The 22,956-nt window shown below is 51.4% G+C and overlaps 1 protein-coding gene across 1 annotated transcript; it reads left to right on the forward strand.

Moving 5' to 3' along the window:
* Nucleotides 1-2,211: 2,211 nt before the first annotated feature.
* On the forward strand, nt 2,212-22,831 carry gnav1 (guanine nucleotide binding protein (G protein) alpha v1). The gene is made up of 10 exons (XM_072711940.1): nt 2,212-2,367; nt 2,611-2,761; nt 3,173-3,264; nt 7,207-7,299; nt 10,581-10,741; nt 13,776-13,904; nt 17,308-17,437; nt 17,585-17,656; nt 19,581-19,668; nt 20,891-22,831. Exons 1-10 carry the CDS (start codon nt 2,353-2,355, stop codon nt 21,079-21,081), a joined length of 1,122 nt encoding a protein of 373 aa, XP_072568041.1. The 5' UTR covers nt 2,212-2,352; the 3' UTR covers nt 21,082-22,831.
* Nucleotides 22,832-22,956: the final 125 nt, after the last annotated feature.

Below are 22,956 nucleotides of genomic sequence, written 5' to 3' on the forward strand. Positions count from 1 at the left end.
CCACCCCCACTAGGGTGATGTGCAGAGGATGGCCAGATGGACAGCTGTCTCTTACCCCACCCTCAACCCCCCCCCCCCCCATTTGCCTGAAAGGCTTTCTCACAGCTGAGGTTTAAAAGTCAGTCCGTGTGTTAAACACAAACATTTTAGACACATTAAACCTTAACGCTTAGCTCTTGGCTTTACAATCTGGAATGAAACGAAGGTTTTATTTGCTCTTTGCACAAATACAGGTAAATGGTTCCCTGGAATTCTTCAGTCTGTACATCATTCTGGTCTCCTTAGAGACAGGCATGTTACAGGAAACCACGCAGCGTGAGTAAGGCAATAAGAAAACAATAACAAAATCATCAGGCAGGATCGACTACCTCAGCAATACCTGCTTGATATTGTACCTTAGTAGGTCAGGCTTTCTTCTGAACCATGTAAAGTGCCTTGGGGCGACTGTTGTGAAAGACGCTATATAAAAATAAATTGAATTGAATTAATGCAGAGGCAGGATTACCCCACAAAGGCATGGCGAGTTACTGGAAAGGAATATCGAGATTCATATACTTATAAGAAGCAGGAAGAAAAGGGGGGGGGGGGGTGGTGTGTGCATGCATCAGTGCTGCATGGGGGGCATGTGGAGGACCGCATCCCGGCTCACGCAGTCTGAGGCGTCACACGCAGCCGATTTCTTACGCCTAACCAGAGCCTCTCTCTGCCTGGACGAGGGCAAACAGGCTGTACTTCCCCTCCCCACCACACTCAGTTCAAGCCCTGAGCTCAGACATCTGTAATTATTACAGTGACCCCTTTCCCAGCTGTCTGAATATAAAAAGGACATTGCTGCCTTGGAAAGGTTCAGCGTAGGGCTACGAGGATGATTCCTGGTCTTAGAGGAATGTCTTATGAGGAGAGGTTAGCTGAGCTCAATCTGTTCAGCCTTGAGCAAAGGAGACTAATTATGATCCAGGTATATAACATTCTAACAGGTCTGGATGCTGTTCAGCCAAATAGTTACTTCAATATTAATTTAAATACTAGAACTCATGGCCATAGGTGGAAATTAGCGGGAGAACATTTTAAACTGGATTGGAGGAAGCGCTTCTTTACACAGCGTGTAGTTAGAGTATGGAATAGTCTTCCTGTAAGTGTAGTGCAAGCTAAAACCCTGGGTTCCTTTAAATCAGAGCTAGATAAGATTTTAACAACTCTGAGCTATTAGTTAAGTTCTCCCCAAACGAGCTTGATGGGCCAAACAGGCTCTTCTGGTAGGTAAATTTCTTACGTTCTTATAAATGCTTGCCTCTTTGATCACCTCTCAGATTTGTTGATTTGCTGCAAACTTGTATCACAACTCGATTCTGTTGCTGTGGCCAGTGCTGGCTGGGTTCTGAGCCCACACCCAGGCGGCTCCCAGGGTCCAGTCCCTTTACATGTGATCCTGGATGTGTGAGGTCAGCCAAGTTGCTGTACATCCTGCTGCCACTCCACTACATTCCATAATAAGACTGATTTTTAGTTTTGTTTTTTTTTGTTTTTTTTTTACTGGGGAGGTTACGCAAACACGTGCAAAAAACACACCCGCACAATAGCTTGCTTTACTCAAGGGTGGCAACACAACAAATGTGTCATTCAGCCAAGTTTAAACAAGCCACAAATATTTGCATAACATGCAAATATCACTTGCGTGGTAAATATGACCAATCGATAAAACTGTTACATACAAGTCAGGCAACAGGACCTGCATGAAATAATATACGCGATTAGATCATTGCGATGTACGTCACGTTTACATATTACCTAGGTTGTATTTTCCATTTTATTTCCGGTTTCATAAAATTCAATGTTTTTTCTAAACCAAGTCCATTTTCCTGCATTTTTAGAAAAGTTGATAGTTACTGTTAAACAGTAATAATAATAATAATAATAATAATAATAATAATAATAATAACAATAATAATGTTTTGTTATTATTGTCGTTGTTGGTATTATTATTATTATTCATAATAATAATAATAATAATCATAATAATCATAATAATAATACTGTTGTTGTTGTTATTCGGAGGAGAAAACATGTAACTTTAGTTTGTCTAATAGTCAAACACCGATACTTTACTCTTAGCAAAACAATGCGCTCGCTCCCGTGCGGGGAGCCCGTCCCACGGGATTTTGGGGGCCGGTCCGCCGCGCTCAGGTATCGGCTTCCCGCACACGCGTCACTTCCCCCGCCGCTCCTACGGGCGCATAAAGGTGCCTCTCCGGATGTTTCCAGGAAAAAGTTTGTCCCGAACGGCGCTGGACGGGACTGTCCAGTAAAGATTAAAGCAGCCACATTTCCGGCCGGACGCTTCGTCCCATAGCCATGTTTCTGCGGCAGGTACTTACCGTCGCTCAAACTTCTTACATATTTTAAGGACTGAGAAAAACACATTAATATACGGTTTTGGGGTCGATCTTTCGTTTTAGCGCCTTTCTTAGTCTTACAGACGGGCACCTCGGCACTTGAGCCTTTTTATTAACGCTGGGCAGGCGGAGGAGGTGGTGGGCGATGTCTGGGCGCCGCTGGCCGTGATGTTAACGCCGGTGCTGGTGGCGGGTTCACGGTTTCGTCTCGCTTTAGTTGACGGGTTGGGGGGAAATGATGGGTCAGTGCCTGGGATCCGAACTGACCGAGGATGAGAAGAATGCGAAGACCCAGAGCGCTGACATAGACAAGGACCTCTACGAGCACGCCAAGAAGGAGATGAACGTGGTCAAGATTCTCATGTTGGGTGAGTAAGACGTGCTTGGGTTGGGGTTAAGCAGACTGTCAACCCACATGCCTGTCACCTCATGTTTGTTATGGCTGCTGGCTCCATTTATGCCTGTTCGTTCTCCTCTAGGTGTGGGAGACACTCTTAAGTGTTTTGTTACTTGAGGAGGGTTTAAGACAAAGAATGGCCAAAGTTGTAATGGTAATGGTTAGTTATAATGGGAATTACGGAGCAGCACTGGGCTGCCGTTGGTCATTCACGTGCAGTTATTGTATTGTCAGCCGGTGAATGGGAACTCCTCGCTGTCCCTTTGCCCATGGCTGTGTCACCGCTGTACTGGCACATGCTCGGTGACCTTGCCTTTTAGTGGCGAGGTGGGGTGGCAGGGGGGGGCGTGGCTCATGGCCCATGTGTTTGGCACTGGTCAAGGTGCGGCAGAGAGCGGCAAGAGCACCCTGGTCAAGCAGATGAAGATCATTCACAGCCATGGCTTCACCAAGCAGGAGCTGGCCAGCTTCAAGGTGAGACCCCCCCTCACCCCCCACCACAGCAGATCCTGGAATGGGCGGGCATGGAAGCGTGTGACTGACCTGGACCCCCCCGATGTTGTGTTTCTGCTGACGCTAAGGGGGCGGGGTTATCTCGTGTCCCGACACCCGGAATTTCTTGCTGTTTCGGTTTTGCCGGGCTGGTCACTGGGCTGGGAGGTTTCCAGAGAGCCGGAGCCAGCGCCTTTGTGTCGTTACGGGAAGGTCTAGGTGCTGAGCTGACTGGCAGGACAATACTGGGAATGATGGTTGCGCTCGCTGGCATTCTTGAGCCCTGGCTTAGGGCTGGTGATTTAACTGGGCCGTGGTGACTTTTCATCTCTTGACGGCATGGAGTGTGACCTGTGGTTTCTCTGAGGTCCGCTGTGTTCAGCGCTATTTACTGCTGTGAAGAGCAGCGAAATGTTCTGTCCGCCGGTTTGGTGTTTAGGGTCCCTGGTGCGGGTAGGTCGTTCTCAGTGCTGCCCCCCATAGGCTCCAGGGCTGTTTGTCTGCAGTGAGCCAGATGCAGTGAGACGTGGAAAGGAGATCCAACTGCTAGTGGCCCCCCCACTCCGCTTCAGCTCACCAAAATCCTTCACGGGCGGGGGGTGGACTTGGACGGGAGGCTGGCCACATTCTGGGGTGTGGGTGGGATTTAGTGACTTTAAAGAGTTTGGTCTGCAGGGAGGGGGTGGGGGGGAGTTGATTTTCTGCCGGTTCTCTCCACCCCCTGTCTTTTTTTGTGGGAAGCAAAACCCCAGCCTGGCCTCCCCCTCCTGGCCTGTATTAGCCCCCCCGCTCTGTATGGTGGACGAGATCCCATTTGGAAGAGATTGATTATTTTGGAAGCGGCGACCTGGCTGGCTTCCGGCAGCGTGTATGTGTGTGTTTGTCTGCGTGTGTGCGTGTGTGTGTGTGTGTGTGTGTGTGTGTGTGTGTGTGTGTGTGTGTGTGTGTGTGTGTGCGCATTCCTGATGGTACGTGTGCTTCGTGTGTGTTTCACCAGTTCAAAGGTCCCCTCGTGGATGCTTGTTTTTATTTCTGGAATGTTCAGTGTTCTCTGAGCTGTGATTGGAGGGTCCCATCTGCCATGCGAAGCCACCCCCCCCCCCCCCCGTCTCTCTCCCTCCCTCCCTTCGTTTCTGGAGCCCATACAAGCCTTAATGTGTCTGGCGACCGTAACGATCGAGCCCAAACGGACCCTCTGCCTCTCGTTGGAGTCGTGGGTCTCCGCTCCGGTGTTATGGTGCTTTACGAGCTGGAACTGAGTTCGTGGGCTGTTTCCCACTCACTCTGTGACCCCTCAGGGTGTTGAATCCCCCCCCCCCCAATCTGGATGGTCATGTAAAAATGCTTTGGGAAACACGCTCATCACGAAAAGGAGCACTGTGATTTCACTGCGTTTCTGTGAGCGACATTTATGGCCGATTTAGTGCCGCACCGTCCATTGCTTACAGGATTCTTGGGGGCGCAGTCAGCCGTTTTTATCCATCCTACTGTCCTGTTCATCGTCTAACCCCCCCCCCCCTTCCCTGTAGATTCTAATTTTTAATGCGAGTTTAACTGTCACACCGTAATTTACATCTGTGAAGAAATGTAATTCCAGAAACTCACTGAGAGCTTCCCACGCCGTGAAGCCCCTGTGCGTGTATGTGTGTGTGTGTGTGCGTGTGTGTGCATGTATGTGTGTCTGTGTGTGTGTGTGTGCATGTATGAGTGCGTGTATGTGTGTGTGTGCATGTATGTATGTGTGTGTGTGCGTGTGTGTGTGTGTGTGCGTGTATGTGTGTCTGCATGTGTGTGTGCGCGTGTGTGCGCGTGTGTGTGCGTGTGTGTGTGTGTGTGTGCGTGTATGTGCGTGTGTATGTGTGTATGTGCGTGTGTGTGCATGTATGTGTGTATGTGCATGTATGTGTGTGTGCGTGCGTGCGTGTATGTATGTGTGTGTGCGTGTATGTATGTGTGTGTGCGTGTATGTGTGTGTGTGTGTGTGCGTGTGTGACACACTAAATGGAACAATAGCCAGCAAAAAGGTGTTTGAAGTGAAAAGCTGCTGTTTCTCCCTGGAAACGTGACATCAGCTGCCCTCCTCGCCCCCAATGTAGATTCCCGGCCAGCTGGTCCTTGGAAATCCGCTTGTTGCTTTTCACAGCAGTTTGCTAACTGCCCCCCCCCCCCCCAGCTCATAAAGAGTAGCCTGTCCCTGGGCTCTAGGCACATTTTGGCTTTTATTGCGGCGCACAGAAAGCCTGTGGGGGGGAGGGGGGGCACGTGTGACTGGAGGTTGGTGTCAGGCCAGGCGATGCCCAGCAGGTGATTGTACTGGTCAGTGTGGGCGGAGCTTGTTTTTACTGGACTCCCCCAGTCTCTCCCTGTGGACCCGCCATGGGGTTAAGGTGCTCAGGATGGTTCTGGAAGCTTCCGTGGCTTTGTGGCACTGAGTGGTGTCATCGCTACTGCTTAGTCTCACTTTCTTTTTCTCTTATGGAAACTGGAGACTCCGCCCCCTCTTCCAATTTGGTCTCGCCCGCTGCCAGGATGAGCTGGGAGCTCTGTCAGACTTCCACTCCACCCAGACAAACCAAAACCTGTTTGTCTGGATTTTATGTACAGGGGACCCGCTGTATGTGTATGTATGTGTGTGTGTGTGTGCGTGTGCGCGCACGCGTGTGTGTGTGTGTGTGTGTGTGTGTGTGTGTGTGTCTGTCTGTCTGTCTGTCTGTCTGTCTGTCTGTGTGTCGGACTCACTGCTTCACTTTCATGTAGTTCTGTCTGTCTATGTGTGCACAGATGGTCGATTTTCGCACACATGTGTGAGGCCTGTTTATCTTACGTTAATGAGTTTTTCACGCCACTTTCCCGGGGGGGGGGGGGGGGAGAGAGACTCAAGGGCCAGGCTTGTTACCAAAAGGCCGAGGTGTGACATTCCAGAGTGGCATGGCTCTCTGGTCTGTCTGTGTGTGTGTGTGACATTAGGGTGTCCCTGGTTACATGGGACACGTTAGATGCCCCAGAAGGTGTGTCAGCAGTCGTGGATCAGTACCGCACCCTTTGGGTTCGGTACTGAACGCACCTTCATGGGTGGGGGGCCCTCGGCAGGCCAAGCGGGCGCTCGGTGGGGGCAATGACAGCCCCTCTCGCTCTGTGATGTTCTGAGGTCCCCCACGCTTCTCAGCTGAGGAAATTCCCCCCGCTTCGCTTCGTCTGGGTTGTGCTTGGGCCTGAGCCTGGTTCTGACTGGTGTGCGCATGCGGGTGATGTGGCGGGGAGCGGCTGACCGGCCCTCCCTGGACCGACCGGTCGGGCCGCATTCTGGCCGCACGCGTGCGGGGCCTTGCTGGGTGGCGTTTGCCACTTTTCCCGCCCTGACTGTTGGCGCGAGCCCAGTAACGCTCTGCTCTGCGTCGTGCGCTTTTCTCCGCCCCTCCCCAGACCCAAACTTGTAACTTATTCGTCCCCCATCTGGGCCGGGGGTGTCTTGTAGGGAACCAGGCCACCCACCATCCTCAGAGAGATTGACGTCCCCCCTTCCTCACCATGCTGAAGTTGGGCATGAACAAAGCAAACTCGGTGTGGGGGGGGTGTAATTGAAGAGTCCCCCCCAAACCACGCACTTGTTATACCTTTTTCATGCAGTGAGAGTTTGGCTTTTGTGCTTTGAGGGTTGGGTTACTGTGGGAAGGTCCCTTTGGGGGGGGGGGCAAGCTCCTCTGACTGGGTGGGGAGGGTGACTGTGTGGACTAAATCCCCCCAAGTCTGAGCACCCTGCTGGTTGGGGACTGGTGTTTTCCCAGTACCCCCTGTCCTCCCCCAGGGCTGGGGCTGATGTCTGTAGGATGAGCCCCCCCCAGCCCCGTTCCCCTGGCTTCTGTGGCCATTGTCACCTCAGCGCTGACCTTTGACCTTTGACCTTTGCCCTTTTGCCACATGCAGCTGGCAGTGCTGGATAACCTGCTTACTTCCATGAAGTTCGTCCTGTACGGCATGGGAGTCCTGCGAATCAATCTGGCCAACAGCAAGAACAAGGTCAGTCCTCTGTCTTCCTCTTTCCCTCTCTCTCCCTTGCTTTCTCACTCCTTCTCTCTCTTTCCATAATCATTTTCTTTCTGCCGGTCTCTGATTTTCTCTTTCTTTCTCAACCTTTCTTTTCCCCTGACTGACAGTGTTTTCCTCTCTGTCTCTCTCTCTCTTTCTCTCTTTCTCTCCCTCACGTTCTTCCTGTCTGTCTGACAGACTTTCTTTTTCTGATTCTCTTCCACTATTCCTGACAATTTTTCTTTCGGCCATTGTTCCTTTCTCTCTCATTCTGATACACTTCTTCTCTTCCAGTCTTTTTCTGTCACTTTCTCTTCCTGACATTCTTCCTCTCTCTCTGACACTCTTCCTCTCACTCCCCCCCTCCCCTGACCCCTCGGTGCTGCCCTCCTGTCGCAGTCCTTCCCCGACCGTGGCAGTTCCCCGCTGGTGCCTCTAGGTGGCAGTGTCTTCACGCTGCGCGGTGTGATTACCTCAGCTGTTTACTCACTCCTGGGAGAGTCCTGCCACATTCCATTCCCAGTCAGCACAAGAGCTGCTTTCAAAAAACAAGGGGAGGATACGCAGTGTGATATTAAAACCATTACGGGGTGTGTGACAGTCCGACAATTATGCACAGGTCTCTGGAATTATGCTGAGTGCTGACGGCAGATGAGTTATAAACTGGAGTCTATGGGCAGGAAGGGAACCTTGGGGCTATTGCTGCTGATGTGGGGGGGGGGGGGTGATGTTTTATGTTGGGTTCTCAGTTGATGAGACTGTCGGGAGTGAAAAGTGAGACAGACAGGGCTTCCTGTGTGTGTGTGTGTGTGTGTGTCTGTTGTGTGTGTGTGTGTGTGTGTCTGTTGTGTGTGTGTGTGTGTGTCTGTGTGGTGTGTCTGTGTGGTGTGTGTGTGTGTGTGTGTGTGTGTGTGTGTGTGTCTGTATGCAGTGGTGTGTGTGTGTGTGTGTGTCTCTGTGGTGTGTGTGTGTGTCTGTGTGTGTGTGTGTCTGTATGCAGTGGTGTGTGTGTGTCTGTATGCAGTGGTGTGTGTGTGTGTGTCTCTGTGGTGTGTGTGTGTGTCTGTGTGTCTGTGTGTGTGTGTGTGTCTGTATGCAGTGGTGTGTGTGTGTGTGTCTGTGTGTGTGTCTCAGTGGTGTGTGTGTGTGTGTGTCTGTATGCAGTGGTGTGTGTGTGTGTGTGTGTGTCTCTGTGGTGTGTGTGTGTGTGTGTCTGTATGCAGTGGTGTGTGTGTGTGTGTGTGTCTGTATGCAGTGGTGTGTGTGTGTGTGTGTGTCTCTGTGGTGTGTGTGTGTGTCTGTGTGTGTGTGTGTCTGTATGCAGTGGTGTGTGTGTGTCTGTATGCTGTGGTGTGTGTGTGTGTGTGTGTCTCAGTGGTGTGTGTGTGTGTGTGTCTATGCAGTGGTGTGTGTGTGTGTGTGTGTCTCTGTGGTGTGTGTGTGTGTGTGTCTGTATGCAGTGGTGTGTGTGTGTGTGTGTGTGTGTCTCTGTGGTGTGTGTGTGTGTGTCTCTGTGGTGTGTGTGTGTGTGTGTGTGTGTCTGTATGCTGTGGTGTGTGTGTGTGTGTGTCTGTATGCTGTGGTGTGTGTGTGTGTGTCTCTGTGGTGTGTGTGTGTGTGTCTGTATGCAGTGGTGTGTGTGTGTGTGTGTCTGTATGCAGTGGTGTGTGTGTGTGTGTGTGTGTGTGTGTGTGTGTGTCTCTGTGGTGTGTGTGTGTGTGTGTCTGTATGCAGTGGTGTGTGTGTGTGTGTGTGTGTGTGTGTCTGTATGCAGTGGTGTCTCCATGCCTCTCCTGCCATCAGCAGGGTGTGTTTGCACAGTTGTACGTGGTGTTACCTCCCTACAGGAACCTCTCTGTCTCTCCCGCTCCCTTCATTAATGGTTCTCAGAAGTTCGTTAGCCTTCACATCGGCTTCTAATGAGCCGGGTTACAGGAAGCCCCGGCGTGAGTTAAACGGTCCGGATACACTAGCCGGTGCTGACCAGTTTTACCAGATGAAAGATGTCAATGTCTCCATGTTCGAGTCTCAATGAATGCTCATGAATGAGGGGTCCTGGCAATTTGCTGCTCGACCCAGACTGCATTTTAGCACCGGTAGGTTCTTGGTTTACATCCCAGGTAGCTGTTTTGCCCTTGCATGAGATACTTAACTTTCTTGCCTTCATTGAATGTCCTGTGGTAAGGAATGAGTAATTGCCAGGAAACAAGTGATTCTTAAAACTGAATTTTATAGATGGTAGAGAGGGTGGCATGTTTACTGTGCTGGGCACATAGCTCTGTGGTTTGTCTTTGGCCTGCAGGAGGCTAAGTCGCTTCTCCACATTGCCGCTAGTGTATGTGGGTGTGCCCTGCATCCTGTCCAGTCCGCACCCCCTACCGTGCGCCCTGTGAAATCCTGGACTCTTGGCTGCACTGCAGTGTTTACCTCGGTGTGGTGGTGCTGCCTGAGGCCGGTTGAATCACTTCATTTGAGGGGGTTAAATATTTTCCGGTGGTGGATGGATCCCCAGCAGAGGCTGTAGGCTAGGAGGGCAGTCAGGTTCCAGTCGTGTCTCGGTTTGGGGGGGGGGGGGGGGCACTGCCCGCTTGTCTTTCCTCAGAGGGCGGAAACCAGCACCCACCCCCACGGTTACGTTAACGAGGTGAGCGGAGAGCCTAATTACCGTCACCGATTAAGACCCTGTAATTATGCTGTACTAATTGGTGCCTCTGTCGCAGTGGAGGGTTGGGTGTGTGGGATGTGAGGCAGAGGTAATTAAAGGGGGGGGGGGGTTTCTGTGTGCTGTTGGCTTTCAGTGTGCCGGTTCCTCCTTGGTAAATGGTGAGCGTGACGCTCTCAAACCAGGGCTTCAAAAGTGGTGCTGTGTGCATTCAGATAAAGGTCTGCAGCAGAAGAGGTGGGGGTCCCAACCCAAAGAGCCTGGATATTCATTATGAGCAGGGAGTGAAACTCCGAGTGAGCGTTTGGCGGTATACGCGGTGAAATCGTGAGCTTTTGGCGGTATACGCGGTGAAATCGTGAGCTTTTGGCGGTATACACGGTGAAATCGTGAGCTTTTGGCGGTATACGCGGTGAAATCGTGAGCTTTTGGCGGTATACGCGGTGAAATCTGTGTACTTTTGTGGCATCTTTGTTTTTTTTCGTAATTATCTGAGGAACGTGGTTAAGACTTCCTTGTTTCTCGGGACGTGTGAATAGGAGAGAGTTGTTGCTGCTCAGCATGTGGGATGTTCTGCATGTGTGATAACTCCTCCCCTTCCTGCCCCCAGATCCACGCCCACTCGGTGCTCTCCTGTGGCCGCTGCTTTGACGAGGACCAGACCCTCTTCCCCTTTCTTGCTCGCGCGCTCCGCTGTCTGTGGGCTGACCACGGCGTGCGAGCCGCCGCTGCCCGCGGCTATGAATACGAACTCAACGACTCTGCGCTCTTGTGAGTACTGTAAGGCCAGCGCCGCCTGAATCAGACCCACGACCTGGTGTACAAGGACAGGAAGAGGCAGGGGAATGGGGACTCTCAATATCATGGCCCTGTCTGTCTGATGAGTAGTGGCACTGCTTTGTGAACCTGATCTGAAACATCCCTGACTGAGACAGAAGGTTGTGGGGTCGAGTCCCAGCAAAGTTGCCGGATGTGAAAATAAGCCGAACAAACTGTGGGTGTAAATTCGGCATTTCTCTGAAACGTCCACTGCCTCTACCCTCAAACAGACGGCAGCCAGACAGACAGCGGAATACCAGGACAGGAAATGCCCCCCGTGCTGATAGGAGCGTCCCGCGGTTTAAAAAGGGCAGCTCGCTTCCGGCTCAGTGAGCTGAGGTTTCCCCGGGAATCGTAAGCGTTGGAACCTCAGCGTGGAAGCGTGGGGCTCCGGGTTATTCCGCCGCGGAGAAGCTGCATGCGGGGGCAGCTTCCTGACGGGAGTTGACCTCGACGGGGGGGGGATTACAGCGCGGAGCCTGTAGGTTCTGCTCTGACAGTGAGCGTTAGCTGCTTGTCGGCTTTGTGTTTTTATCCCTCCTTCGGGGTTTTGGTGGGGGGGTGGGGGGGGGGGGAGGGGGTAGTGACTCTTAGATTTGATTTGGGGTCTTAGCAGTTCACAGACTAACATCCCACCCCCCCAGGTTCCTCCACCAGCTAGCATCTTGTTTCGGGTGTGGGGGGAGGGTTGCTGTGTTTCCCAGTAGGAGGTGACCCACAGGGGTGGGGAGGGGTGAGATTTCTGTGCAGAAGCTGTGACACCTGGTGGGTGTGTCTGAGGGCAGATGGATTGCACCCCCCACCCCCCTCCCCGCCCATGACATTAATCTCCTTATTGGATAAGGTTGCGGCTGCCCCCATCAGCCCGTGTGTGCGAGCCCACCCCCCTTCATTTCCTGCCGTGATGATGCTTAAGGCTGTGCTCGTCTTTGGTGGCCGAGAAACCGCCATCAGGGTCTGTTGGTGGGTGGTGGGGGGGCGGTGCCCGTGGTGGGGGGGGCGGTGCCCGTGGTGGGGGGGCGGTGCCCGTGGTGGGGGGGCGGTGATGTCGTATCCCGGAGTCGCGTCCCAGTGTGAACTTCAGCTGGAAGAACGAGCTGAAGCCGAATGTTTGTGACGAGTCTGAGCAGCTTAATAACGTGTCTGAGCTTGGGGGGGGTGAGGAAGCATTAAGATCCCTCCCAGATTTATTGGGAGCGCTGTCTCCCCGCATGGTGTCAGCCCTCCGGGGCACGACTGACGTCTTCCCACCTCACGCCGAGCCGGAGCGAGGCGAACAGGGCCGCCGGCATGAGGCGCGGGAGCTGCGGTCTGTGTGTGCGAGGGAGAGATTAGCCCGCGCGGCGTAGGAGGCTAATTGGCTAAATGAAGTGGATGATGATTCCTGCTGGGCCTCCGTGCGGCACGCGTCAAGGCGATCGTGCGGCGGGTGGGGTGGTGGTGGGGGGGGCAGCAGGGGCCAGGCGGTAATTAACGCTCTGTGCTGCCTGTCCTAAGGGTACACGCTAACACCAACGCGCTAAAGGTACACGCTAACACCAACGCGCTAAAGGTACACGCTAACACCAACGCGCTAAAGGTACACGCTAACACCAACGCGCTAAAGGTACACGCTAACACCAACGCGCTAAAGGTACACGCTAACACCAACACGCTAAAGGTACACGCTAACACCAACGCGCTAAAGGTACACGCTAACACCAACGCGCTAAAGGTACACACTAACACCAACACGCTAAAGGTACACGCTAACACCAATGTCGCCACCCGCTGCTATTTAGCTGCATGTTTTACTCAGCTAGTCACCCTGTCTTTACAGTCGGAGATTGAGGGTGAACGCCTTCATGGGTCCGATGGTATGGCCCTTTCTGTGGCTGGTGCTTCCAGGGTCGCGGGGGCGGGGGGTGGGGGCCGGGGGGCGGGGGGGGTGAGGGTCTTCTGCTTAGCTCAAATCTGGAACGGGGAGACGCGAGCATGGTGTCGTCGTTTAGGTCCCCGACTAGATAATCATATGTGTGTCTGGAGTTTGCTTTTTGCCCCTCTAAGGGTCCAGCCCAAAGCATTAATGTGTGGTGACATCAGCGTCATCGATTATCCCCCCACAACGCCCCCCCCCGCCCCCCCCGTCAGAGCACCGCGGAAGCTATCAGCTCACTGGGCGTCTGGGACCTGAGTTGTGCTTGCAGGTCGATGTCCGTGACGGACGCTCGATGCTTGATCGCCTCCTGCCGGCCCCCTCCCTGACGGAGGACATGCCGGCGTCTTATCTCCCTCACACCTGGCGCTGGGTGCTGTGGGGGGGGGGGGTCCTGAACAGCCTCATAATCGCATGTCGATAATAAGCCTGCCGCCTGAGGACAGTGGTGGGTGTTCTGGATTATTGGGGATGGTGTGAACCCCCCCCCCCCCCCCCCAGTGCTGCCGGGGTGTCATGCATTATAGGGGACACTGAGCCATTCTGTGAGCTCCCTGTGACCCCCCCCCCCCCCCCCGACCAGTCATTCCCTGCTAGTGTCCAGCAGCATTTCGACTGTCCCTGAGTCAGTCAGACCCGAATCTCTGCCCCCAGGTACTGGGATGCCCCCCCCTCCCTTCAGCAGGCTATGCACTGTTGGGGGAGGCTGAGTGCTTCCCGGCTGACTGATCAGATCTGACTGGATGGGAATGTCACTGGGGGGCGCAGGGCAATAGGCCTGGTCTCTCTCTCTCTCTCTCACACACACACACACACACACACACACACACGCACACACACACGCCATTCATTTCTATGGGCATAACCCTAATCCCAACGTGCCGACCCTAACCCCCACCCTGCCCTAACCTTAACCATACGCAACCAAACAAAATACTAGACTTGGCATTTTTAGTTTTTTAATCGCAGTTGCGGATTTCTGTAACGTTTGCTCACTCACCTTCACTTCCTGTCAAGCACTGGGGGCTCGCTGACCTGTCGTTCTTTTTTCAAACCTCCGCATCCTTTCAGCTTCTTCGAGAACATGGACCGCATCGTCTCCCCAGACTACCTGCCCACGGAGATGGACGTGCTCCGGGTTCGACTGCGGACCACGGGCGTCATTGAGACCCAGTTCAAAGTTAACCACCTGATTATCAGGTAGGGCTTGGTCACCCGCCGTTCTGTCCAGGCCTTGGGCTCTGATGAGGGTCTGGGACTATAAAGTAACCAAACAGAAGGGTGGGGGGCATGAATCCGCATTTTCCGAAGATGAGTCTCGCTCCCCTTCCCTCCTTGCCACTCCACTGGCTCCGACGGTGCTGTGACAGCTTAAGCAAATGTCTGCCGACAGCCACACCTTGGTGATTCTGCCCCCCCACCCCCCACCTGCAGGCCCGCCTGCTGTGTGAATGGTAATCACACCCACCCCCCCTTCCTGCTCCTGTATATATTGCTATCATTGCTTTTTAATTCGCCTTGTGTGTGCGAGTATTAAATCAAATTACTTCTGGTGCCTTGGCGGTTTCCCGGGGTGAAGCGCTCCCCCTCCCCGCCCCCCGCCCCACACCCGCTTTCCCGGAGCCAGACAGGGGGCAGGGAAGAAGAAAATCAGAGATGCTTGAGGGGGGGGGCAGCAGTGGCTTGACTGAAATGCTAGGCCACGGAGGCCTCGAATGACTGTACAACATCCCCCCCCCCCACCATTGTCCGCTGCTGATATATTCATCGGCAGTCGGTGAGAGAGGTTTTGTAAGGGGTGACAGTGCTGTCATCGTGGCTGGCCTTGTGGTGACAGCATCTGACATCTCCGCCGATTACCGTAATGCGCGTCGATGTCGGGCACACAGCTAACCGGGCCGCCCTGTTGCTGCTGACTGGATTCGCTAATAAGAGAAGGTGGATCTCGCTAAACTCAATTTCTCATGCAAACGCGATATGTAAATCTGCCCACATTTGAAGTTCTACCCAGAATAATCGATTATGCTGGGGGATGAGGAGTCTTTTTTTCTGTTTAATCTGCTATTCCGCTTGTTTTTGTGGGTAATCATTAAAAGGGTCATAATCAGGAGCCATTCGCGTGGTTGGATTTTGGGCAGCTAGCTTTCAGAGAGCTTTTGGCTGGGAGTCTCCTCACCGTGTCCATCCTGGCCATCCCGTCGCTCGCTCCCGGCCTCTGTGAAGATGAGCCGCACGCCGGACGATATCACGGTACTCCGTGGCTGGACAAATTGCCTTGCGCTTGTATCGGATCAAACGTCACAGTTAAACTCGTAACACCTGCGTTCAGAGATTCTGTACGGCTTCCTTTCATTTTAATAGACAAAATGGTGTAACCACCACTAACTCGTACATTTAATGACGTCTACGGACGACACTGTTTATTGTCATACCATGTTTGATTTAGATAGATGGACAGTTATTTACTTTCTTTCATTCTCTCTCACTCTCACTCGTTCTCTCATTCTTTCTTCCTCTATTGATTGATCTATCCCTGGAGAGATATCCGGGAGGTCTTTGATACCTTTGCATATGTTACGTTGATGATTCTAAAGCTTGTTTTTGAGAGGGAGGTCCCTTTCACGCTGCCGTCCGTCTCATCTCTGCTGCTCTCTCTGCTTACGCCTCGTTTATTCCCTTTTCAGCCCAGTTTTCGTTACAGCAGACATCCGCAGAAATGTGAGCCCAGAATGTCGGTTATTTCCCTGTAGTTTCTCTACTAAAGACTGAGCTGGCCTGTGGAATTTGGTTCGTTTCCCAAGCAGCGTTTGCTGCCGCATGAGGATGACCTCTGTGGTGCTTTAATCACACCATGAAAGGCGTACCTGCCGTTGTACCTGATTGGTGATGGGCGTTAACCATCCACCCACCCCCCCCCCCCTTCAGGCATGTCCTGTGGAATACTCGGTTTGAACCGATTAATGTGGCGTTCGATTTGATTTTTATTTCAGATCGTTCCACCTGGTATGTGCGGGGGTGGTCTTCAAGATCAACCCGAGCCCAATTTTCCCCCCGACTGGGCATGGTAATTGACTAACGATAACGGCTGCAGGACGACAGGCCTAAGCTTTGGGATGCTTATCCGCGGGCAGTGCGCAAATGAGCCGTGAATGAGAGAGCAGTTCCGCTGGAGAAAGACAGCGATCGATAATTGCGCTGTGCGAACAAGATGGCTGTCAGTCTCAGGCTGGGCCACATCCACCTGCATTTTATTTTTTTTTGTTTGTCTCCTGTTTTGGTCATATTATGACAATCACCCCTCTCTGCTTGCGCCGCTGTTTCTGAGCTCTGCCAATAACCCGGCTGATGAAAGTCTCTCTCTGATTCCACATAGGATATAGATGGGGGCTGAAGTGGATGCTGGGTATTGGGGAAGCGGGTGTGAAAGACGGCCCTTAGCCCACACGTCTGCCCCCTCCATAACCGAGGGTAGATTATTTTGGGGGCCTCATTTTGCCCCCACCCTGTTTGATCAGCAGTAAGAGCAGCGGGTGGGTGTATCATATGTTATATGAGATGGGGGCTTTTTCAGTCAGATTCCGAGTGTATGGATGGGAATGTGAGTGGAATGAGAGATATGGAGTTAGGGGCCTGGCTGGAGGGGGGGGGTCCTCTTGGGTATCGGGGGGGGGGGGGTGGGGGTGGTGGCTTGTCCGAGGGCGTTTGGATGTGACTGCGTATCGTGTGTTTATCTGTAAGCTTACTGTGAACGTGTGTGTGTGGTTTGGGGGTCCAGGTTATTAAATTTTAATTTTACACGTTTTTAACTGTCCTTGATGCTCATTTCGGTGTCTTAATTCGTCCGTTAAGGTGCGTTGTGATGATCCGTGTATCCAGATTCAGGCTCTTGGCTCGGGGGTTTATCTGGAGCCGCAGACCTGTGGGTTTGGAGTTGGAGGAGAACAGAACACACTGCAACCTGTGAACGGTTGGCCTTTAGATGGAGCCTCGGCCTGAAATGTCAGCTTTTTGACCACATTGCCAGGTTCCCAGGCTCTTGGTCCACTGGGCCGAGGAATCGGTTTGTCATCAAGCCGTTAATTTGCGTTAATTAGCCGACCTGATAAACGGCAACCGGGCTGGAATGTGAACGAACAGGTGGGGGAGGAGGGGAGGTCATCTTCAGTGTGTCCTATCCAGTATTCTCCGCGTTTAATTATCTATAGTACATTATATTATTAATTTAGCAGATTTATTTTTTGAGAGAGGCAGGTCTTAGAGTACATGGGGATTAGGGGCCATGCTCAAATCACTCTGTTGACCCTGGGACCTGAACCAATGACCTTCTGATCACATAATACAACAAATCTCAGGCTGTCCCAGAGTGCTTAACGTGGCTCTGATTAACACAGCAGTTAGACTCATCGTTTAATGTAATGTGTTACAAAAGGATCTCCAAAGATGTCCTCATGGAAGGCGGCTGAGGCTGAGCGGGGGGAGGCCAGCCGTGTGAGTTGGACTGACCGGGGGCTGGCCAGCCTCCTCCCAGCTGGGGGATGTGTTTGCCTGAACACAGCGGCTGTTTCTAACAACCCCCCCCCCCCCCCCCCCCAAAACCCTGCAGGATGTACGACGTGGGCGGACAGCGGACAGAGAGGAGGAAGTGGATCTCCTGCTTCGAGGACGTGCGTGCCGTGCTGTTCGTGGTGGCGCTCAGCGGCTATGACATGACGCTGAAGGAGGACCCCTCCATGGTCAGTCCTCACCCCCCCCCCCCCCGTTTTATGACTGGATTTTGTCTTCCTTCCAGGCAGACACGTACAAAAAAAAAACAAAGCATAAAGCCCAAACGGCGCCCCTCGCAGGTGGATATTAACACCCCGCTTCCCCGTCTCCCACAGAACCGCCTGCAGGAGAGTCTGAAGCTCTTCACCTCCATCTACAGTAACATCTACTTCAGGAGCACCTCCATGGTGAGACGCAGATCCTCCCAGCCAGAGCCCTGCAGGGGTCCACTTTTGGAGACCCGCACCCGCCCAGTACAGCACCACACCCGCCCAGTACAGCACCACACCCGCCCGTGCACCCGTGATTATTTCAAAGTTAAATCCGCACCCGCCCGGGCCCGTTAACATCCCGCCCGTTACCCGCCCGTACCCGTGATAAATTACTCACAATTATTTGTTCTATGCACCTCTCAACGTGACAAGCGTTAGGCCTACATGAATTTTGAATTGAAACGAAAAAGTCCGTTTAACACAAAATCAGATCAGATAGATCTAAGCTATCCATACTGTGACGAGCGTGAAAGAGAGAACACGACGACGCGCTTCAGCAAGGATTCAGATGTGTATGTGAATGTTTGTCGAGGCGGTTATCTAATGGTGCGTTCGTTTTTCTCTCGGAACTCGGAAATTCCGAGTTGAGTGACATCACGTCCGACAATCTCGCGTTCGAGCTACCACATCTCGGAACAAACATGGCTGTCTCCATGAACACGCTGCTGTGTGTTGTTGCTTTATATTTTAGCAGATTTGGAGTGAGATTATTTTTTCCCAGAGACAAAAAAACACAAACTAGTCAAACCACTTTAAAAGCTTTCTAAAATATTTTAGCACATCCATAGCAATATTCTTTTTTCGAGAGGCAAACAAACTACAAACAAACCAAAGACACTAACAAGTCTGGTAAAAATCTGATATTGCATGATAGGATACTGTTTACGGTCATGTTATGGTATTCTCTAAATCAAACACGTGCAGTTACATTTATAACTATTAATACATTTAACAAAATAAACATTTTTAAAGATTTATAAAATAGAATTACTGTTGAGTGTGTAAGCCGCCATGTTGAAATTACGTCACAGGGGCAACTCGGACAACAAAATCTTGTCTGACATCAACGTCATAAGAGGCGTGTTTCCGACGGGAAGTGGCGTTTTTCGTGACGTTTCATGACGTTTTCATCCGAGTGCCGACTTGGAGAGAAATAATCGAAAGCACCATAAGGTACCTCCGACATACTGAACACACTTTGATGATGTGTGATAGTGTAATACATAGATATTTTCGCTTATATGTTATTTTTGCAGGCTACAATACTGACCTGCTACCCGCCCGTAAAATTCCAGAACATTAAAATCCGCCTGTTTCAGCAACCAAGGGCGTAACTTTGGCTGGAATATTGGGGGGGTTCAGGTCTCCAATCATGATTATTGGGGGGGTTGTATTAGCTGGTTTAGATTTATTGGGGGGGCTACAACCCCCCCATCCCCCCATAATTCACGCCCATGTCAGCAACTGTCTGCGGGTACCCGACTCGGTGCACCCCCCACCCCCGCGCAGTTTCATCAGCGAGTCACTCCGTCACGGCGTCTGCGTCACAGGATTCACGTCACCCCCCCCCCCCCCCCCGCCCACGGCTGCTCCCTGTCTCAATTTAACTGCTGGTGTATTTGACCTCGTTTTGGGGGGCCATTACGAGACCCATTAGTCATCAGTTACTGGAGCGGGCGAGAGAGTCGGTGTCTCCATAACGCGGCCTTTTAATTACAGGAGGGGGATGGTTTGAGCGGAAGACTTTATTTTTCGTCCATCCTCTTAATCAATGCCCTGCTATTTCCTTTCCCACTCTCGCTCTTTTTCTATTTGCGATTTTATCGACGCGACTTGGACGACCGATGGCATCACATGGTAAAAAGAATGTTTGTTTAGGCCGGAGTTCCTGAATGGGTAACTGATGTCTGCCGTACACTGGGTTTACATTCCTGTCTGGCACCAAAAATGTCAAAATAAAAGTTGGGTGAGGACTCTTGGAGGTCCCAAGGCGACTTGAATCACTTTGTGCCCAGCTGTCTGTGCCGTCTTTAGCAGTGATCGTCCTGTTCTTTTGCAGATTCTATTCTTGAACAAAATCGATCTGTTTCAAGACAAGATCTTGCACTCGGGGAGACATCTGAGGCTATACCTGCCGGAGTTCACAGGTGAGGTCATGAGGGATCTTCCTCAGTGATTTAAGCCTGACAAAGAACATTCTTTTTTTGTCTTGAATGAACTTCAAGCTGAAGTCACTATTATTGAAATAAGTCATTGGAGACCATAAAAATGTCTCTGCATACCAGTCTGTCCAATTTCTCACTCTGACACCAAGAGTTTTAATATGAAGTTGGTTCCCATTTGCTGTTGGTCACGCTCCGCTCTTCCGGGAAGGATTTGCACTAGATGTAATATTGTTGTTCGGATTTGCATGATCTTTACACAGGAACTTTAGTGAGACAGGCTAGCGATGCTGGTTGCTCAGGACTGACCACTGCCAGCGTTCCTGTTGATCCCACCGGTGTTCAGTTGGGTCAGAGTACCTTTGTTTAGGCCAGTCCAGCCACCCGGCAAGCCAACACCATTATTCCTCCAGCTGTGCACTTTGTTAAGTGCCTGTGTCAGCGGCTGATTGGGGGGGGGGGGGGGTGTCCTGATGCCTTTGGCTATGTAGTTAGCTGGGAGAAGGCAGGAGTGTCCCGCCCATCCGTGTGCAATCAGCTACACCGTGCTTTCCGGGTCCGTCACTCTCCCTGGGGCCAAAGGTGTCGCAATCACCTCTCATTTTACAACCTCCCTCCTGTCAGAGGGCTATGAACCCCTCTCCTGCCCGGGTTTACCCTGAGCTCGTTCACGCTGCCTCGAGTCTGCCGTCACACCTGTGTGACTGCTCCTAAGCCGCTGCGTGTCCCCCCGCAAAAATCCCGCCGTCATGCTAATTTCAATCTAAGCGCCGCGGCACGCAGATTGGATTCTCTGACCCAGGGCTTGCCGGCGGCCAACCTCTTCACCTTGCTTATGCACACGCTCCCGTTTTGGTCTTCCAAGGGTGAGCGATGTAATCGCACGTCCTCAATCTCTCTCTGGCTCAAGAGCTTCATAAATAATTCATGGCAGTGATACTGTTTTCATTGGGAATGAATGAATTTCAATCTTATCAAGGCGTCCGTCACCCTTCTGGCTAAATAAAAAGGAAATGATTAAACCATATATAAAGTATACGTTACGTACTTATGACTCACTTATTCCAGCTTTTTAGTCCATATATTCTCCACATATCACATGGAGATAGACATGGTGTGTGTCATAAAGGTGGGCCGGGAATTGGCACCCAGGCGCCGAGGGGCTGTTGTTGACTTTGTGCCTCCCCCCCCCCGCCCCAAATGTCAGGTGCTGACTGTGATGTGGATGCTGGAGCCCGATTCATCGCCGGCATGTTTGGGGCAGTCAACACCGTCCCCGATAAGCTGATCTATCACCACTTCACCACAGCCACTGACACCTCCAACGTAGAAGTCGTCTTCCAGGTCGTCATGGACACCATCATGAAGGAGAACCTGGAGGCAGTGTCTCTGCTCTGAGGATGCAGGATCCGCACGCTTCCTTTGATTCATATTCAGAAGCTTTATCAACAGGATTTGTTTGTACCAGAACAAACTCTTAGGCTATAACAAGAATATGGAGGGGGAAAAAAACTCTAACCAGAAAAAGTATTTCATCAATAGCCTTTACTTGGGTGAAAGGCTTGGGTGCTGCACGCTGTGCCTGGTCGTTAGGCTTTTGACAGCCCTGTGCGCAGTCTTCAGTTTCCGGTCTTTAAACTGACGCTTTCAGTCCAAGTGGCGCGACTGTCGGTCACGGCGACCGCTCTGGGGAAAACATTTGGACAGCAAGGCAAATTATAAGACGGCGATCTTTTGTCCCCTCTTATTTACAGCCCATTTTCCGTCTTGCTTGCTCTCCGTGTCCGAGTGCGGCTGCCGCGGTCGGGGGGCGTGGTCCGCGAGTAACCACGTGATGCGAGGCGTGATCGCGCGGCGGCCCCGGAGTTAAGCCTGTTTCTGACCTTAAGAAGCATCGCGATGAGACAGCATATAGGACTTCAGCCCCGGATGGCATTTATGTTTCTTGGCTTAGTGGTCACCGTGAGTAGTGAGAAAGCGAGAAAAGGTGGGGATTTGTCGCAGCCCAAAACACGCATGAGTTTCCCACTAGAGCTTTGCACACATTCATTTCCCTATGAAATCACTGCCTCTGGTTTGGGGAAATGGATTAGGGTTGAAGTTCAGCACACAGAAGTTTGGCATCAGAATCGCGCAGTTAGCCGCAGATAAATTTATTTTGCTGCCTTTGGGTGAAGCAGCAGATATATCCGATGAGCTCGATCCCCCAGAGCAACGGAGTATGAATGAATTGCCGTTTAAATCACCCGCATGACACCTGCATAATTTCACCGTGCCACTTAATTTCATAATTCCGCGGGATAAACCCTCGCTGCGTGCAAACAGCTTGTGGCCACCGACGGATGAGGCTTATGACAAACTGAGTATTTAGCAGCCTTACGTCAAGCTCATGATGTGTTATGTAGATGAAGCTTGGCGCCACCTAAAACGCGGAGTCTGCCGCACCTTTCCTCCAAGTGTGCCGTACTCTTAATCATTTTTAATTTGTTGAGGTTTCCTTTTAGTTCACAGCACTTTTCCGCCATGAGTGTGGCAGGCTTTTGACGGTTGTTACGGAAAGGAGATTTGGGTGTGAGAAACGTGGTATTTGGACTAATCTCCCTGGGTATTTGGTTTTTACATCACTGCCGCTGTCATTCGCGATCTTTGGGGATTAAAATCTTCACCCTTATTTTTTTTTTAACAAAAACATTCCAGAAGTGATTTTGGCGTTATTATTTTGGGATGTTTAATTTTGAGAGTTTACGATTTTGACCGATGGCAAGTTGAGGGGCTTGCAAAACTGATGCCTGCCCTCCAGTCAAGCGGGACCTTTATGGTTTCCCTCGGAGCCCATGTTCCAGTCGAAAGCTGTTTTAGGTTTACACTGGTTTTTTTTTTTTAATGTTTCATTACGATATACGAAATGTATATACAAGGCCACAGTCATTGTGCACTCGTGAGACAGGGACACTGAATTACATAAGTCCACCTCCTTGGATGTGTGTAAATTATTTATCACCTGAAACTTCACGGACGATTAATAGCGTAGTATGAGTAATGTAAATTTACTGTGAAATATTTTGTGTACGTCTACCGATCTGTTCAGAGTTATCTTGTTTTGTTACGAAGATGAATGCACTAATATTAAAGTATTATTTTAATTGTTTGGATATGTTTGGTTATAAAATATTTGGGGGGAGATGATTTGACTTGCTGGTCTATAAATTTTACTTTTACACAAAACGAGACAAGGCGAATTCCTAAGTGGGGGGGGGAAATATTTTCATATCA

Source organism: Paramormyrops kingsleyae, chromosome 5 (genome assembly GCF_048594095.1).
Source record: "Paramormyrops kingsleyae isolate MSU_618 chromosome 5, PKINGS_0.4, whole genome shotgun sequence".
Taxonomy (NCBI): Eukaryota; Metazoa; Chordata; class Actinopteri; order Osteoglossiformes; family Mormyridae; genus Paramormyrops; species Paramormyrops kingsleyae.